Source organism: Prenolepis imparis, unplaced genomic scaffold, assembly GCF_030444845.1.
Source record: "Prenolepis imparis isolate NDT839.2.m4 unplaced genomic scaffold, iyPreImpa1.0 SCAF_9, whole genome shotgun sequence".
Taxonomy (NCBI): Eukaryota; Metazoa; Arthropoda; class Insecta; order Hymenoptera; family Formicidae; genus Prenolepis; species Prenolepis imparis.
In genome coordinates, this window is record NW_028141167.1 from 14,268,545 (window position 1) to 14,288,933 (window position 20,389).

General features: G+C 34.2%; 1 protein-coding gene across 10 annotated transcripts in view; it reads right to left on the bottom strand.

The window, feature by feature from the left end:
- Positions 1–20,389, bottom strand: part of Msp300 (Muscle-specific protein 300 kDa) — a 106,170-nt gene that overhangs the window by 34,792 nt on the left and 50,989 nt on the right. For 6 of the 10 annotated variants that reach the window (XR_014426093.1, XM_083046628.1, XM_083046626.1 and 3 more), the window contains 5 exons: positions 15,951–16,761; positions 15,714–15,872; positions 15,270–15,632; positions 15,043–15,153; positions 504–12,197 (listed from right to left, as the gene is read on the bottom strand). Coding sequence is in view for 9 of the 10 variants with exons in the window: in XM_083046628.1 (XP_082902754.1) it covers positions 504–12,197; positions 15,043–15,153; positions 15,270–15,632; positions 15,714–15,872; positions 15,951–16,761 (13,138 nt within the window). In the remaining variant the exon portion in view is untranslated. Of the gene's footprint in view, positions 1–503; positions 12,198–12,403; positions 13,016–15,042; positions 15,154–15,269; positions 15,633–15,713; positions 15,873–15,950; positions 16,762–20,389 lie in introns of those variants that run through there. The other 4 variants (XM_083046633.1, XM_083046632.1, XM_083046624.1 and 1 more) reach the window with 3 other exon arrangements.

The window sequence follows — 20,389 nt, forward strand, 5'->3', positions numbered from 1 at the left end:
TAAGCAATCTATGCATATATAATGTAGATAATGTAATGTAGAAAGATGATAGAGTTACTATTGCATGCAAAAGACACAAATATATTTTATTGATTAATTTTAATCTGCTGTCTCCATCGATAAAAGATTAATTATAATAATGTCCTGTTATGTGGGATTAAAGCAGAGTTACAGTAATAATAATTCGATACAGCAATAGCAGGAAGAGAGTAATAACAATATGTACACATAAACAAACACACACACGCACACATACATATATATACATGCGCTACCGATGAATCACATAAGAAAGTTACACATACTGGACTCAGTATTAAACAGCAAAAGAAAAGTGTAATCGTTATATAAAATGAGAGATAGAGAGAAGAAAGAGAGGGAAAAACTAGTAATAAACAATATAACGAGTATATATACATATACATGTATATACACATATGTACAATGGAACTTGATTCAAACTCGACTAGAAGACCGAACACTGGCCATGACGGGGATCGCACCTGGATGCTGCGTATCCTCTTTTCAATCTTGTCTTCGGCAATCGTTTCTCTCTCCGCTTCCTCGTCTGAATTGCACTGCTGCACAGGATCTTGCCACGTCTCTTTACCTAAATGCAATTTGGATCGTGGACGAAGATGGGCGAAGGTCGATGATTGGATGCGAGTGCTAGGATCGGAACTTTGGGAGTTATTCGAAGAAGAAGATACAGCGGGAGACTCGGGATTTACTTCGGAAGCGTCTACCAGAGACTTTGTATGTGGATCGTGGGAGGAAGGAAACGTTGTTAAATGGTGATCAGGAGACGATAACCGGACGTTATCATTTGGCAACGAATAATCCAATAATGAGTCTGACCCACTCGCTTGATTGTCGATCGCGCCAAATGACAAGCTATGATGATCCGGCGTTCGCTCGCTCTCATTCGATAAATAAGTACTATAGTCTCTCCAACTACATATGCCACCTGGCAGGTCGGCTATCATACGCTCCGTCTGGGGTCCACCGAAAAACAAACGCGAGTCGCCGTAAGAATGCTGCGATCTACCGCCCGAATTGTCGCCGTCGCGATCGTCATCATCGCGATCTCTGGGACGATTACGATCGTCGGAATTACGTTCGTTACCGCGCGAGAGTCTTTTCTTTGCGCGAACGGCTAAGTTCTCGAAGTGATCGCGTTCGGCTTCATGATAGGATCGCTTATCAGGCCAGAAGCCATGGTCAATGGAAAGATACCGTGAATTGTGTAACTTGGATTGGGTGGTGGGTTGTTCCTGCGGAATAGACGTCGATGGAACGTCCTTCCTCCGTCGATCAGAATTTAAAACTAAAATTTCATCTGCTATGTAAAATTGTACTTTGGGTTTGATGGGTTCGATCGAAACATCGAAGTTCTCTTGTTCGACGTGCTTCAATTTGTCCTCGTCTTCGAAGAAGTGTTGCTCAGCTGAAGATAATTCGCCGAGTGATAGTGAATGCTTTGCATCGATATTTATCAAGTCGCTCGATAATTCTGTCGGTGTGTGAATATTATTAATTAGATTGGATCTATCTTTTTCGCTTTCATCAGATTTATTTTCTTCGATATTATCTGTTATTGATTTTATTTGATCACTGTTAACTATCGTAATATCGTACAATTCCAAAGTGTCATCAGGTTTAGGATGAGGTTCTTCTATTTCAGGCAATTCAGTTTGTTGTTTTGTATCAACTATTGTCAAAGTGATGTCATAATTGGATGCGGTTTCTTCGGATTTAGCGAGCTTTTCTTTTTTATCTGTAATTTGTTCATTCTCCGTGATTATTTTTATCTTTTCCGAATCTACAGTTAGTTCTTCTTTTGTTTCCTCATTAGATGTTTCAAAGTTTTCCTCAAATTTCGTCTCAGTTAAAACACTTTTTTCCTTTTCCATTGAATAATCGAAACTTGATTCTGTTTTTAAGTCTGTCTCTTTTGTAGTTACATCAATTAATTTGTTTGTAGTCGATACATTTTCATCCATAATATCAGTAATGTCTTTCTTTGAACATTTTAATAAATTTTCCTGTTTCTTAGACTCTTGTTTATCTTCGATTTTGGCATCATGTTTTTCCAAGGATTTTTGTTCATGTTTATCTGTCTTTTCGGATGATAGTGGAATTTCAACTATTTCTTTTCCTATAGAAGATGCAAGTAAATCAGATTTCTCAATGTTTTCTTCATTGATTATTTCCGATGTAACAGAGGAATCGTTTTTATCAAATGTGTCCTTTGAAAATTGTAAAATTTCAGTTGGTTCATTATTTAATTTTTTATTTTTGACATCTCCTTCCTTGATCTGTGCATCATTTATATCTTTAGAGATATTTGTAATCTCAGTGTTTTCTGCAGTAGATAAAGTTTTACTTTCCGTAGAATCAACCGTAAATGTCTCTACAAACTCTTGAGATTTGATTTTCCGTTTCTCTTTCTTGGATTTAGTTTTACTTTTGTGTTTTTCTTGATCTTTTATGGGATTTATTTGCAAAAGTAATGTTTTATTTTCGATTACAGCTTCGGATTTTTCTAAAGATTTTTCACTTGTTTCTATTTGTGCAGTTTGTATTTCAGTTATCAATTCATTATTTTCCTTCGCAGATGCAACATCCATTTTATCTTTTAATGGTGCAATATTTGCAACTTCTTCTGTTATTTCAACCATCTTTTCAACTTTAGTATCTTCAATAATGTTTGTGTTGCCAAATGAATCGATGGATTTGGTTTGGACAACATCTTCTTCCATTTCCTTTTCCCCAAATTCTTTTTTTTCACTTTCTTCACTTTGCACTAAAGCTCTTGTTTTTTTCTTCTGTTTTCGTTTTTCCGTTTTTGTGAGTTTAGAAATTTCTTTCTGTTCCTTCCTGTTTTCCTCTATTTGTTTTATGTCTGATTTTTCACACATCTTTGTATTCTTTGGTTCATCAAGTATCACGTTCTGTTCAATGCTTTTTTGTTCTGTAGTTTCATCAATAGTTTGCTGCTTAATATCTTCTTGTTTGTTCTTTTCTACTGGAATTTCTTCATTCTCCGAATTCGTGGATTTGTTATATATTATATCTCTAGTAGTTGCTTCCTCGAGTTTTATTTTTACTTCATCATCTAATTTTGGCTCTATTAGTAACTCCTTTTTCTCTTCCAACTCTCCAATTGGAACCTCTTTTTTGCTTATATCGGAAACATATATATTTCCAATCAATTGTTCAGTAACGACTTTTGCTTTTTTATTTTTCGATTTTTTCTTAGATTTCGTAGCATTACTCTGCTCTGTAACTAGAAATTCTTCTTCATTTTTACATTTATTCTCTTGTACATTTATATCTTCAATTAATTGTGTTTCTTTTATTGATTGGTCTTCTATATTTTTAGTTTCCTGACTTTCAGTCACAATATTTTTCGATTGAGATTGATTAGATATTTCCATCTCATTTACAAATTTCTGTTCCTTTTGCGGTTTCTCGATATGTGTTAATTCTTTTTGTTTATTAACTTCAACGTGTTGTTTTATTTGATCCTTGCTAAACTTGCTTTTCTCCGACTTACTTTTTCTGTCTTCAAATGTTTCGTCTTGTTCGGGTTTTATTTCTTGAATAATTTTACTCTCTGGATTCTGAATTTTACTCTCAGCAAGTTGTTTCTTATTTTCTTTTTTATGTTTATTCGAGTCCTTTTGTTGCTTAACTGCATTTTTATTCTTAGATACATTAATCTTTTCAGATGGTTTAGGAAGTTCTTGCATAACATCTTTTTTAATAATTTTCGCTAATTCGTCGCGGTCCACATCAATTATTTTTTGTTCATTCTCATTTCTTTGTGCAGGCTCCTTATTTTTATCTTCAATCTTCTTCTTGGTTTCATTTTCAGATCCTATATTGGATGTTTTAACTTTTTTGTTCCCATCTGAAGTTTCTGCAATTGCGTGTCCATCATTTCGTCTAGCACTTCGGGAACGCGATCTAGAACGTCTGGAGCGCAATTCTTTTCGGTTGACAAATTCCATGAAACCTTGTTCGTCTACTTGAATCAAATTCTCTATCGGCTCTGGTTCGAGAGTCTCCTCTACATAAATTTGAACTTGCGCCGAAGGTCGTTGTTCTGCAATTTGTTTCAGATTTTGTTCGGGACTAGGAACATTAACTTCTGGCGATTCTATGGATTTTTTACCCACTATTGCAGCCCATGTATTTGTTTCCGGTTTTGTTTCATCATCTTTTGAACTAGTAGGATTAGCACAGATAGACGGGAGTATCGATGTTTCTTCCTCTATTTCTTCTATCCAAGGAATTGATTCGTTTTGGAAACTAGACTTTGCTACATCCGTTTTTTGATCAGCAGATTGCTGCATTATTATTTTATCAGTTTGCTTATCTTGCTCTAATAATTTTTCTGTATTTAAATTTTCATGCATCTCATCGAATATTTTTGCATTGTTTACTTTAGGATCAAGTTTCAGTGGAATAGGTTCAATTATACATGTATTAAGAATAGCATATACTTTTTCTTGAGTAGATTGAGGGAAAGTTTGTCGAGAAGAGGCTGCGACTTGCGCATAAGATTTATTGCTTTCTTTGAGTTGTTTCTTTGATTCAATGGATTTTTCTGCGATTGGTTTGGTAATTTCATCCGTCATTGTTGTTTTATTTATATCCTCGATAATATCTTTGCTCGTTTCCAATGTAGAGGAATGTATATCTTGTTTTGATGGAATTTCTACAGTTTCTACAATATTGTTGGCACTATTCATTGTATCTTGACAAATAATGGGGCATGTTTCAATATTTAAAGAATTGTCTTCCAAAACAATTGCTTCCGTTACATCTTTTGTACCGACAATGGCTGCCCACGATTTGGCATTCGAATTTAATGAACTGTCGTATTTATTCTCTCTTGATTCTTCTTGTTTTTGTACAATCGATGATATTCCAAGTATATTCGATTTAACTTCCGTTGTTACAGGAGATACGTTATTGTGATCTTCTTTCGTGTTATCCTGATGTTTTGACGTTGTTAAATTTTTTTTGATTATTGCAGATTTGTCGGTTTGCTTCTTGGATTTCCTATTAGATTTAGATTTATGTTCTTCGAATTTTGATGAGGGTTTTTCGTATGCTTCGTCAATAGTATCTTGCGCTTTTTGTTTCAATTTTACATCATCTTTGGACGATTTGGACTGTTCTTCGTCCGCTATTAAAGATTTTTCTATTTTATCTGTTTCAGGTTCAGTTTTTTCCAATTTTCTATGTTTTTCTAAATTACTTGGTGTTGGCAATAAGCTTTCAGTAGCGTTTGTTTTAATTTCAACGTCGCATTGTTTCTTAGATCCAGCTTTAATCTTTGTATAGTCTTTAGTTTTCGTGTCTTTAATATGTTTCGATTCCTTTTTCTTCTTTGGCTGATTCTTCATTTTGTCGCTTTGCTTCTTGCTATCCATATACAAAATATCACTCTGAATATCTTTTATACCGGTATGATATTCATCCTTAACAGCAATTTCCATCAGAGTTGCATTATCTGAAGTTTCAATTTTTGCCTTTTCCTTTTCAATATTTTCTTCCCGTTCTTCGATCATCGTTTCTCTCTTTTCATTTTTTTCTTGTTTTTCGATTATTATTTCTTTCTTTTCAACTTTTTCTCCTGGTTTTCCAATCTCTGCTTCTCTTTCAATCTTTTCTTCTTGTTTTTCAATAATTGGCTTTTTCTTTTCAATCTCTCCTTCTCTTTTTTCAATTTGAATATCGACATCTGTTCGAGTTTCTGGAACGTCAAAGTCGTCATCAAGTATTATTTCTTCCTCAAGAAGGGCCATCCAAGCATCATCAGATTCTAAGTTTATAGATGATATCATTGGTGCTGTTTCAATTTCTAATAATTCTTGCTCAATTTTAATATTATTTTTCGCAACAGCTTCTTTCATTTGTATATTTGTGTCTGTTATTGTTTCAGCATCTGCCAGCTGAGTATTACTGATTTTTTCAATGGGTAATGCAACAGAGGCATTTAATTCTGTACTTTTGCTAATTGCTTGTGATATTGAATCACTGCTGGTACTATTTAAATCTTCTGTTACGTTAGTGAGTGATATAGTATTAGCAGTTGAGTTAACTAATGTTATATCTTGTTGAATTTCTTCTTGTCGAACTTCTTCGACTGACACTGCATCTACTGCCATTTTCTCTTCAGTTTGATCAACTTTTCCTACTGCAGAATTTCTAGAATCGGAGTTATCAGTTGAAACAGACATAGATTTTTCAGAGATGGATTTATTTTTAATCCATTGTGACTCAATCTCGTAAAAACTGCTGATCGGATATTTTGGTGTCTCTATGATAAGAGCATGTCTTCTGCAATCAATTTCAGACATTTCTCGGTTTGTTGATTTAGGTTTCATCACTGATTCTTGTATAATTTTTTCTATATTTTCTGGTTTTGTCTGAATTACAGCAGCGGGTGGCTGAAGCTCTTTTACTATTTTAACTACTTTGAAATTGCGATAAAAATTACTTTCTGCCTGATTATAAGCGTGACGATCCATTGCATAAGGTTTAATAATATCTAATAAATAATCAGGTATTATTTGTTTCTTTGTCTTCACATTTTCGGGTATATTCTCGCTCTTTATTTTACTGATTGTGAGATTATTTTCACATTTTGTCTCAATTCCTATTTGTTCATCTACTGCTTCTTCTTGATCATTTTGAGTTATTTCTTGGACATTGACTTTATTTTCTTCTAGTTCTTCCTTTTTCGGAATACAAGATACAATTTGATCAATTTTATTAATTTCTGTAATATTATTCGTCTCGACAGAATTATTAATATCTTCATTTTTTATAATATTATCACTATGTGAAATAATGCCAACGGAGACTCTCTCTTCTTTCTTTGCATCATCTGTTTTACGTTCCCTTTCAGAAACTTTTATATTCGATTGACGGACATCTTCCTGTTTGATTGTGGATTCATTTAATAAAATTGACTGTTTCTGTCCTTTTATGTTACCATCCGAAAGTGTAATAAGTTTTCTTTCTTTATCTTCAATAATTGTTGGCGCGTCATCAAATTTGTTTGAAATGCCCGGGCAAATTTCCCTCCTATCTCGCATGCTATCATCAAACGAAGCTGATTCGTCGGACGCCATTTTGTTTTCGGTGGAACTCGCGGAAATTAAACCTATTTTTTCAGAATTCGTCGCCCGATTCGATTGCGTTGGACAACTAGAAACGATAAAATCGTTTCCTACCCTAGCGTAAGTAGTAGTGAGACTAGCCTCCACGGTTTCAGGACGCAAAGTAATCAATTCGGTAACTTTTGAACCTACGATTTTGGGTAGGGGTATGTTTTCTAAAATCTCCACTGACTTCACGGATTTGATGTCGGCGGGTTTGATTTTTATCGATCCTGGAATACTGGTACTGGTGGTAGTTACAGTAGTAACCGTTTTCTCTATAATCAAAGCCTTTCCTATTGGTGGCAATTGTTCGGATTCCAAATTCTCATGTATTTTAGCCTCGCCGACCGAATCGCTCGAAATTTTAGGATTAATTTCAGCCTCAGTGTTTTTCAATAATTGTTTTTTAGTTTCTTGCGTCTCTTCGGTCTCAATATTATTAATTTTTGTAGGCGAAGATAGATTTTTGTCTAATTTTTGTTCAGGACCTGCTGGCTCAGAAATCTCTTTCTCCTTTATTAAATTATCCTTGAAAATGATTTTTTCTTGGAACTTGTCGTAAAAGGAAGAAGAATGTTTTGTTTGTTCAGTGATCTGTTTAGGAAATGAGGCTTCCTTCCTTTTTGTGCATTTCGATCTTATTTTTTTAGATGTGACATCTTCCGATTTTTCATCTTTTATTGGAATATCTTCGATAACATCGGTCTCATTATCTTTGTCATCTTCGATAATTGGTTTTTGTTTATGATGGTTAAATTTCTCTTCTTCAACAATCTGATCTTTTTCTTTTACGTTCATGTTATTCACCTCTGATGAAGATTCAAATATTACAGGAATAGTTTCTACAGCAGAAATAATTTCAGTTGATTTCTCAGATGTTGTAGAAACAGCCAATTCTTTTCTCGGTATTGTCACTTTTGTACTTAAAATAGAAACTGCTTCTGGTTTATCAGCATCTTTGATATTTTCCATAGTTTCGTTGTCTCCTTTTATTGATATATCTGGTTTGACAACTGCAGTCTGAATCACATCTCTCAATTCAGATGTTTCCGTAGGTTTTATATCATGTGCTAATGTCGTAGATTGAATGACAGTTTGGCTCTTTGACTTGTCCTTTTTCTTGCTTTTAGAAAGAGACGGCACGTGTTTATTTACTTGGCTAAGAGTTGTATTTTCTCTTTCGTCTATTTTGATGTTGAGGTTATTTTCGGCATCCGTTTTTGATTGAACAAGACAACTGTTACTGTCGGGTACTAATACAGATTCAGTTTCATTTGTTTTTTCTATATATTGATCTTGAACGATATTTTCTATCGTAGATACATTTGGAGGTTTCGGTAGAGATTCGATATTAAGTTCGTCTTTTTCTCCAACAGATTTATTTTCGCTTTCAACAAGTTGCGGTGTTTCAATGTTATCTTTTCTTACTTTATTTTTATCTTGAGCATTAGATTTCGCTTTCTGAGATTTCTTCTGTTTCCCCGTTTTTATTTGACGTTTCTCTGCTTCATGTTTCTCAGTTTTCTCAATTTTAATATCATTATTAATAGCTTTTTTCTTATCCGTCATATCTGCGGTCTCTGAACTTTCTCTCATAAGATTTTCCGTTTCTAATTTAGTATTTGCTTGGTCATGTTCCAGTTTTTCATTTTCTGTTTTCAATTCTTTAGCTTCATGGTCATCGCAATATATTTTATCATTTTTACACATTTTGATATCAGTTTGTTCTATATCCTGTGTTTGCGGAACTGTATTGGATGTTAATTCTATTTCTTTCGATTGAATTTTTTTAAGATTGGCAATTACTGCTGTTTCTGTAATTTTAGTTTCAGTTATCTGTTCTGATTTTGGAACATCGGTTTCTTTATTTCTTGATTTCTCGATTTCTGTTTCATTCAATTTTATTTCAGTCTCATCTAGAACTTTACTTGTCGGAATTACTGATAGTGTATGATCAATTTCTACCTTAGATTTCATTTTGTTTTTAGAAGTTTTGTCTTTTTTTTTAGGATTAATTTTATTTTTTGCGTTGCTGTTCACTTTATTAGCGATTTCCGCGGTATCAAGTGTTTTTGATTCAGAATTTTTCATTTCGGTATCAATGACAGGTTCAATAGATTTCAAATATTTATCATCAATTATTTCTTTAGTATCGTTTTCAAGTTTCTCTTGATTTTTATTACTAGTCTCAACGTTCAGCTTTAACTTCTTCGACTTTGTTTTATTTTTCTCTTTTTTTGAAACATTTTTTTGCTTTCTTGTGCTTTCAATCTTTACTGTATTTGATTTCTCATTTTCCAATTCGAGCTTGCAAGCGACTGACAGTTCTGTAATTTCGGTTTTATTGCTTTCATCGATAATATTTATTTTATCATTACTTTTATCATTTACAATATCGGATTGCCCCTGAACTTTATTCTCTGAAGATTCTTCTCTTTGTTTTTTGTCTTTTGTATTGTTTTTATTTGTTTTGTTCTTATTTTTCGTTTTAATATCAGGTTTATCAGATTTAATGTAAATATCTTTATCGATTTGAGGCTGATCTTTTAACATATTGTTGGAAATATTTTTCTGAACCTTCTCTTCATTGTTAGAATTTGAAACTTTCGCGTTTTTTATATCTTCTTTATTTTTCACGTTATCTTTTAAAATACATTGATTGCTCGCGTTTATCTGATTTTGCAATGTAGCTTGTTCAAGTAATACATTTTCTTTTACTTTGGTCATTTTTTTAGACTTTCCTGATTTTATGGATGTTTCGTCTAATTTACTCTGTTTCTTGTCAGCTTCATCTTTAGATTTTCCCAGCGTCTCATCAGCAGAATTTTGAGATTTGTTTTGTTCATCAATCTGCTCTTTAAGCTTTTCTCTCTGAGATTTTACTTTCTGCTTATCCATATCCTCGATCTCTTTAAGAGCTTTGTCAATTTCATCTCCTACAGATTTGTCTACCTTTTTCTTCTTTTGCTTACGTTTCTTTTCTTGCAACAGATTCATATCTTTAGAATCAATTTGTTTTTCTTGTTGCACTGGTTTTTCTTCTCTTTTCTTCTCTTCTGAGCTATCACTGATGACTTTAGATTTATCTTGTATTTCCAACTGTTTTGGTGGGCTTAATTTTTCCTTGTTCTGTTTCTCTATTGACTTATCGACAAGCTTTCGAGATTTTTTCTCATCTATTTGTTCAGTTTTATCATTCGATTGCCTCTTTTTGATCTCCCGTTTCTTTATCGTGTCCCAATCGTTCTTTTTGGACTGTCTAAATTGCTTGGATTTCGGAATTGAATCTGAATCTTGCTCGTACTTGGATTCTTGTAATGGTGATAATTCGCTAAACGATAAAGAGGATTGCTCCTTATTCTGTTGATCCACGATCGGCGATTTGTTGATAACATCCTGTTTATTGACATGTGTTGATGAAGTAATGCGCGGACTGAGTCCTTGCGAGAGTATTTGAGCATAAGAAAAGATTTGTCCTTTAATCTCTGTCTCATTCAATGGTAACGCATCTCTTTCTTCCGTTTTGGTTATCATAGAAGTTTCTGAGACATTTACAGGTTCTTTCTGTTTAGACTTATCGATAGATTCGGTTACAATCGCGTCTTTAGGAACTTCTTGTCTAACTACTGGCATTTCAACAGGTTTCTCTACCAACATCGGAATCTCGTGTCTCGTGTCGTTAACGGGACATTGTTGTTGCATTGAGGTCTGTTGGTAAATATCCGATGTTGAAAGATATGAAGTTGGCACGACATAGTGCTCTGGCGCGTAAGTCAAAGTGCTATTATTATAAGGATTCAAGTTTGCGGTATCGAGTTGTTGGACTTGTTGATGACCGGAAGATGCATAAACATACGAACTCACTGGATATGTTCCGAGCTGAGACCCGATGAAACCTATTAACTTTGGCATCGGCTCTGGTACCATATAGTCGTAGATCTCGGTCGACTGCACCGTCTCTGTGACCGACTGTCCGGGCAGATTTTCATAAGGTTGCAGCATATCTTCCAAATGTTTGTCGGTCCAATTGCTTGGTCCAGATTCGGCGTAGCTTTGCTCTTCTACTTTCACTGCGGAAATTTCAGGAGGATAAGTTTCCGCGATTTGTATGTCTTCTACCTGTGTTTCTTGTATTGATGCGATTTGCGAAGCTTCGGTGATTTGTGGAGATTCATCTACATTCATAGTGAAAATCTCAGCGACTTGTTCCGTGCAAGGTGATAGAGTTCGGCCTCCTGAAGATTCCCCGGATAAAGGAACCATTTCTGGTCTTGATGGTTCCGCAAAAGCAGTGTTAACTTGCATCGTCTGTATGCATCCGCGAAGGATATCGGCATAAGAAGTGGAACCCGAATTCCACATAGGACTGGGCGAACGTCCTTTTTGTTCTTTGTGCAATTTCAAAGTGTTTCTTGTGGATTCTGCTCGTGTTTCTTGTCTGGGAGTCACGTTAAGTCGACGATTATCGTATCTACCGAGTTCTTCCTCTTGAATCACTGTCGCCTTTGGGTCTTTCGCAGACGAGTTTACTTTTCTCGTAGGCGATCGTCCTCGATGAGTTACGGGCGATTCGACAAGGACCTCGGGTATATCTTGCTGATTCTCTTCCACTTCAATTGTAGCTTGATTGTCCACCGTCTGCACGCATTGTGCCTGCAGTTTGGTTTGCACTTGCGTCTTTGGTTTGTCCAGATCACTTTCCTGAATTTGTACTTTTGACACTTGTGCTTCGTTTAATGGAAGACATTCTACAGTCGACTTCTGAACTCGTATAAGCGAAGGTTGTAATACTTGCGTGACCGTGGTAGAAGGAATAACGTCTCGTTGTTGTCTATATGGACTACAATTTCTCGAACTCGGACTAGTACGTCCAGCTGCGATATCAGCATACGAGGCTTGACCAATAAACCGATTTTCGTTTGAAGACACGTAGTACGGATCTACCGCACATATCTGATCCAGCAGTGTTTTGCTGCGTTGCTTCCAATCCTCTATCCGTTGCTGCAGGCTCTGCTTTATCCGTCGCGGAAGGGTCAGCCAAGGCATAACAATGGAATACACATACTATCAATTTCGAGGATTCTTTTTATATTCATTGTGGGATAGGGACAGATATTATTTCTAAAGCTAATTGTAAGATTTATTTGAGCGGGTATCGAAAAATCTCTATTGAATCTAGTAAGTCAACTGAATAGGTTTCGTGAATGAATATACTCGAATACCAATAAGTAGGTTTTTATTTCCCTTACTTATATTGTGTGGCTATTTAGGACGAAAGACGCGCGCTCATGTACATGATAACACAAAAAATTCTTTTTTCTTTTCTTATCAAAGGTAATATAATCTCGTTCAAAATTTCGTGGAGCGAAAATCTATTATTATAGAAAATCAGTGATCGATAAAAACTCTTACTTAGAAAAGTTGTGTGATATTGAAAACATAATCGCTTGATTTTATCGAGAAACGTTGACGACGAAGAGATGTAAGTTTCACATTATATTTTTACTAGTTTGTCTTTGTTGTTAATATTGCCTCTGATCAAGTTTTAAGCATATAGAACTTGACATAGGGCCGCTATCGTCATCGTTATTCTTCGATTGTCACGCGGTAGCAAATAAAGTTTATATAAAACTTAAGACTAGACAAGCGATTTGATTCGTATAATTAATTAACCAAGTTAATGACAATCAGACTTGTCCAACGGCAGTAGATCTTTATTATCATGGGTCTAAGGGTTCTAAGTCCGGTGTCCCTCGTTGCACGATTAGTTTAGATCTCTCAGTGCGCGCCTGAATTTTACTTTGCAAGGATTTGATTTTCTCACGGTAGGTCTAATCGCGTTTAGAATCGTAAACGCAAAATGAGAGCACATAACACGTCGAACGAGCGAAAGAAAGGGAATAAGAAATAAGGATGTTGAGGAAGAAGAAGAGTATAGAGAGTAAAAGAAGTGACGATCAGAAATGATGATAAATGAGGATAATGATGATGATCCCAAGTAGCGATCCAGAGGACGACATAGACAATGATGAGCAAGAGAGGCGAAATACGATAACGAAAAGGTGGTGAGATAAAAGGACGTGATAGTGACAGATAAAGTAGCAACAGGCAATTGTTGGAAGTAGCGATAGGTGTAAAGGAATAGGAAATATAGCAAAGAAAAATTCATAAATGAAATAATTGGTAATATATGAGCAACGAAATAATAATAAACAAAATCCAATATAAATTGTAAGAATAGAAGGCTTGGACATTCTGTCTGTGTGTGTCTCGCATGATCTCGACACGCTTCTTGACACCGGAGGTCACTTGATTTTTGTGTGACTCTTAAATGCTTTTTTCTAGGTTAGGTAAAGGTCCAAAGATTACATAAGGAATGTGTATATATGCGAACGGTGCATGACACATTTTACGTGAATGTGCGATAATACTTCGCGGTTTGCTACGGTCTTTCATCCTAAAACATCAGTGGCGTATGTGCGTGATTGCTTATTTACGTTGATTGATATATACGCACACAAACAAAAGAGATACACACACGCGCGCGCATGTGCCTGTGTACACACATATAATATATACATGTGAGAACGAATATATATACTAAAATGTAGTATACGCGTGTGTAATGAAGTAAACTAATATATAATATATATTTATTAGGTAAAATAATAAAAATCCCAGAAAAAAAACACAGAAAAACAAGCAAAATCAAGTAATCTCCTTCAGAACAATGGTACAAGTTCAAATAAGTTTAGGAATTAAGGTATATACGTACGTCTGTGAAGTGGATTATGTGTATACATAAATGTGAGAAAGAAAGAAACGAAACAAAATAGTTAGAACATGATACCAACCAATACCTCGTAAATAATGTACCACCATGACGAACACGTGAAACCGAAAATTTTCAAGATTTAATTTTCAATTCGCTAATAAGTGAATTATTATTATAAAGGAGAGATAATCAATTTCCAATTTTTGCATTGCTTATTACAAAAAGCGTAGGATAGGCAAATTCAATAACTATTATATATATAATAGGTGATATAGTTATTTGTGATAGTAAGATATAGCATGTAGTTTAAAAAATTTTAATTAGAAATTTAAAAAATTATGCGTTAGGTTGGTAATTTATTAAAAATTTAATAGCGCAATTAGCAACAAAGAATTGGATTAACAAATAAAGGTTTTGATAAATTTAATATATTGATTTATTTAGTGATTCTTTATAAAGTTTTGATGCATGAGAACACAATAATAAGGTATATACATAAAGAAAAGTAGGATATGAAATGAAAGATGGATATATAGTATGCATATAGCCAGAAACATCTTCACACAAATTAATGATTTCAATTATTCGATTTTAAATTTGATGAAAATGTTTCATCCAGATGTTTTCGCTGGTAGTTATTTACACATATAGTTATTGGCCATTTTCTAATAGCATTTTGTATTGAAAAAAATGTTATCCGATAATATTCTTTTTTCATTAAATTTATGGAATTTGTTTTAGAAACATAGATTTTATTCTGCCTTTCTGATAAGATAAAATGGCAAATAACTCGGAAATTTGTTCTAGTTATACGTGGTTAGTGGCTCGATCGACGGTTAGTTAGAAATTACTGTGCATTCTGATTGTGCTATTTTTAAATAAAAAAAAAATTTGCCTAACCGCCCACGTGAAAATGCAGAGAATACCTCCGACAATAGCGTGTACAATAATGCAAAGAACTATATAAAGGAACGCGTTTTCCTGGTGGTGGTTTCGAGTTGGTATCGAAAATGTCATTAAATTGCAAAAATTAACTGCTGCTATAGCGCATTTGTGCAAGTAATGGAAAGAAGGTTTGCCTACCTGTTGCTCTTGGAAAGCCTTCTCTCGATCGTTCGTCATATATGTTGGGCTGAGCACTGTTCTCAGTTGTTGCTCCGTCTGCACGATACATTGTCTCAACTGTTGAATGTCCTGAAACGAAAACAAGACAATCTTTCGCTCGCGATACAGAGGAAAAGAGAATGATTGCGAATGATTGTGGTCAAAGCAAAACGAAAGGTCGATTGGCCCTTTTTCTCATTCCTAACCTGTTGATATTGATCTATCTGTGCTAAACAGGCTTCCAGGGAACTCGTTTGTTCTTTGACGGTGTTGTGAAGAGCGTTGAGTTCGGCGATCAAATCGTCAGCGGAATTTCTCAATCGATTATCGCCTCCGATGCCAGACCTAAAGTGCACCTCGAGCTTCTCTACCGAGATTGTGATCTTTGTCTTTTGGATCGCGATGTCGCTAAGCATTTTCTCGCGGATCGCGTGTTGATCGCGCAACGATTTCTTCTTGTTCTGCGGCGACTCCAATGTCTGCTTAGTCTTCTCCATCCAATTTCGCGCATCCTTCATCTTCCTCTCACATTGCTCCCATTCTTCGCTGGCCTCTTGTAGCAATGCATTCTGCAATACGGGGACTTTCGGTTTAACTGATTTAATTGATAATTGTTTAAATTATTTAATTTAACAGCGCTATTTACTAACCCTTTCCAATAGCTGACCCTCAACCTGTACTTTGCCCTCTTCTGCCTCAGTCAGCTTTTCGGGCAAATTACCTACGCTGGTTACCTGACCAATATTTTCTAATTCTCTGCCCATATCGCTAAGATTTTTGTTCACCTGCTTGCAGCTCTTGACCGCCGTCTATAAAATGAAGATAGTATCATCTGAATATCACGTCACGTGTCCTAGGACGCGAAAAATGGCTATTTCTTCACGTACCGAGTATTCGTGCAGTCTTTGTCTGGATTGCACAAGAGTGCTGAGCTTGAGCGGCTCGACTAGAAACTGTTTCTTTTCCTCCGTCCATGCTTTAACCTCCTCGTAAAGAGTGAGGAACCTCTGCCAGGCGTCTAGGGTGTCGCCTACTATTTGTTTCTTCTCCTCCAGCCAGCTTCTGATCTGCGCCAACTGTTCGGTGAGATTGCCGATTGTGTTGTTGATCAGCTCCTTCTCAGCATCATCCTTCGTGTTCTTGATGATAGTTTGCCCGTTTCTCGTCAGTCGTTCGAGCTTGTCGCTAATCGTGCCCAGTTCATTCTGTATCTGTCTCAGATGCTCCCTGAGGACGGCCGGCTCGATCGATCTGTTTTGTACTTTGAGTTCAGCCTGCTGGATCCATGCCTGCACCTCATCCACGTCGGCCAGATAGTCCGACCTGGTGGTCCTGGCACGTTTCTGTTCCCTCTGCTTTTCCTCCATCGTCTGTGCTGTCGCCTCGGCGCAGAGTTCGAGTGCAGTCAGATGCTGGGTTATGTCGCTTGGTACCAGCTGCTGGCTAGCTTGGTACCGCGCCTTAATGCTTCCTGAGAACTTCTTCGCGGTGTCGACGAAGTCCTCGACTTGCGAATGCAACTCGCCTAGTTCAGCCTCAATTGCGTCTTGATCGATGCCGTAAACGTATAAATTCGAGGCGCTCTCGCGCGCCTCGTTCAAACGTTTTCGCAACCGCTCGATCTCACGCTCGATGTTGTTGAACGACTCCAAGTCTTTGCTCGCCTTTTCGGACTTGTCACGAAGCGAGTCAACGAGTCTGAAAGGACGATTCAGACAGTGACTTTTTGAGTGAATGGCATAAAATTTCTCTCGCAGAAATTGAAGAAGCGGCTCTTAAAAATATACTTTTATCACATACAATAAGCACGTTGAATGCATATAATAATATAAATAAATACAATTGGACGTTTAAAGGAAGATTTTTAATTTAAATAAAACTATATCAATGAGACTAAAATATTTAATTCTATAATATTTCTCCCGATAGAAAGAATTGGATGAATGAATGCCATTAATTATAAAAAATTAACGGATTTTTTATAAAAATTATTGGATTATAAAAATTGAGTGTGATATAGTGTATAGTAATTTTGGAAATAATTTGTATTGTCGACAATAACTATATAAATACAAGTTGGAGGCGTAAATATGTTACATTAAAGATCGGCGTAAAAAAGATGTCACGAAATGAGTAACTTTAAGAGCAATTATTTGCGGCGAGGTGAGACGGATTTAGAATCGGAAATGCGCGCGTGTCGCTGTGTTTTCGTCTGGCCCGATCCCAGGCGAAGTCGCAGAGTTGGGGCAGCCTTGGCTAAAAGTAGATAAAGAAAGTATGTACCAACGGGAACCTAGCTAACTATGCAACACTGCGAGGAAGATACTATTAGAAGATGCTGCGCGCAATTTCTCCAGAGTTCTTCACAAATTCTTTAATTTTATTTAATATTAAACAGAAAACAACAATAATTAACGCGCCTCGAAGCAAAATATTATTATTCCTTGGATTTTATTTTTTTCTAATCATTTTTTATCGAATGAATTATTCAGAAAAATCAATAAAAAATCAGTAAAGTATCGAAGATTACAAATAAAATATCGATTCTTGTAAAGCTAATTATAATATAAATGCAATTTTTTAAATTTTATTTGCTACACAAAAATATTTCTTATTTTTTTATAGTCTTGTTTTTAAAACATAGAAATAGTGTGAGCATATGATCTTTATGTTAACTAGTTATACAGTCAACATAAGTCATAAATAATTTAAGTGTTGATGTCATCTGCTAAGAACTCGTATGCTGTCATCGTCCTTTCGAAAAAATGTATAATTTCGATCAAGTAACGTTAAAACGAATTTTTCAACGATTGTAATATATATACTTTTGCTTGTCGAAAGACTTTTGCAAAATTTATAGCTTTAAAATTTATTATGATTTTTACTTTGTTTCTTTTCATAGTCTATTCTTGCTAAAATTGATTTATTATTCTGTTACGATCGCGTTACATCATAATCTCTTAATTAATATATAATATATAATGACTATATTCTTGTTGATTTTTGTCCCGAAATACACAATCACTAAGTTTCTCGATGTCAATGTCGATTTCTGCGCACAACTTTTTTTGTAGATTCTTTTCACACGATGACATCATCACACCAAATTAAATAGATGTGATCATCGGTCAATAGATGCAATTTTGCTAAATATAATAATAATTTTATTTTACGTAATACGTAAAAAACACGTGGACCCTTCACGCGAGAAACTTGTTCAAATTTATAGAGTAACAGTTTTATATCTGCATAATTATATAAAAATTCTATAAATTGAGACAAAGTAAAGTAAAATAAATTGCGTGCCACAATAGCCGGATTAAATTTATGATTAATGAATTTCTTTCTTAAAAGTATTAATATTCGCATACGGTGATCTATGTGTCGAATGCAAAATGATAAATAATCTGTTATAGGTTCGATTTCATATAATTCACAACGATTTCGATCGATCGCGCAATCAATCCTGATTACGATCACCAGATTGAGCGATTTTATGATATTTCGTTGATTATCATATATATACATAGGTGTCATAAAAATTTCTCTTCAACGATAATTTGAATGAAGTCACCTTTATCTCTTTCTATTTTACTAATATTTCTCTATACACGATATTCATAATCATAACGAGGCTCGATAAGTTAACAATGTGTACCTATGTATCCATATGCGATATATTCGCGTTTTCGCGTTTATAATAATCGATGGCGAACTGAATGCAAACTTCTCACTTTCTCTTCTCTTTTTTTTCGCTTATCTTTTCTTTAATAATCCTCGTTCTTGTCTTCGCGTTTATTCGGACAACAATATGGCGCGGCACTATCAAGCTAAACAGCAGCGTTCGTAGTTCGAAACGTTATATTGGAAGGATATAGTCGCTGAAGCTAGGCTTCTCTCCGTCGAGACGCCTTGGCGAGGCGCCGCGACGCATGCGGCCTGGTCTTAAGACCGGCTCAACTAGCCAAGAACGACATCCTAAGAATAATCGGCTAAAGATGCGAAACCGATGAATTACGGAAGGTTTAGGGAGATGATTTAATGTGAAGTAATTTTGAATAATAAAACATAATAAAAAAAAACATGACACATGTGTTTTGTAAGAACATTTACAGATTCGAATCGATTGTTAATGATGATTTCATAGAAAACTGATTATTAAAAAAAAAAAAAAATATCGATTGTTGGATGGAATAAATTTCTTAATTTGTTTTTTCCCAAGAATCGATTTTTTTTAATAATGGATTTTTTATTAAATAATATTTCCATCGATTCCGATTATTTTTGTGTTATATTTTTATATTTTTTATTCATATATTATATTTTTATATTTTTTTTATCTTGATTTATATCTGCTTAAAATGTAAAAATTATGCATTCTCATTATATAAAACTAACTTTTGTAATCTTTGTTATGTAAATGTATTTATATGCAGAATTTCTCTATAAGTATAAGTATATTTATGATATGTAAAGAAAATTTATTAATTTTTATTTTAAATATATTTTTTATTTATTTATCAAGGAATATAATTTTTATTTTTATTTTTATTTATATCTCCAAAGATTTATGATTTATATATCTAGACATTTTTTGAACGATAATATTTGTGTTTGTAATCTTCATTCACAATTTCAATCGCCATACTATTATGGAATTGTTTTCATGACTCGTATCATTTCATTATGATAGTCACAGTGCCGATTAAATATACTGTGCAATAAAGATGAATATGTAAAAAATTTATCGATTTAATTTGATTGGAATATAGACTTTTTCTCCAGTTTTTTCTATCTTTGTAAAAAAAAAAAAACTAGTGGCAAATTACTGAAAAATATATAAAAACCTAAGTGCAAAATCAAGATAAAAATTATATTAATAAAAATATAATAGAGAGAGAATTTGAATTAATCAAAATGATATTTAATAGAATATTCATAAAAAAAGTTTATTGTTAGAAAGAATAAATCTTTGTATAATTACATGTTTATAGAGATTTTATATAAATATTGTATTTATATATTTTTTTATAACGATTTCGAAACAAAAGTTGCATAATACAAACATGTATATAATTTTTACATTACTTTATGCCAATTTATATAGATTTTTTTAAATAACTAGTCTAAGGAAGAAAAATAGAAAATATATAATAAAAAAAAAAGAAAAAATCAAACGTGGAAAATCAAAAGTCAGTTATGAACGGTAATTATTTGATATAAAAAAATATATTTATAATAAAAATTAGCATAAAATAATGTATAAAAGTTATACATTCTCATAGAACTTATTTTTGTAATGTAAATATTTGTATATAGAGTTTCT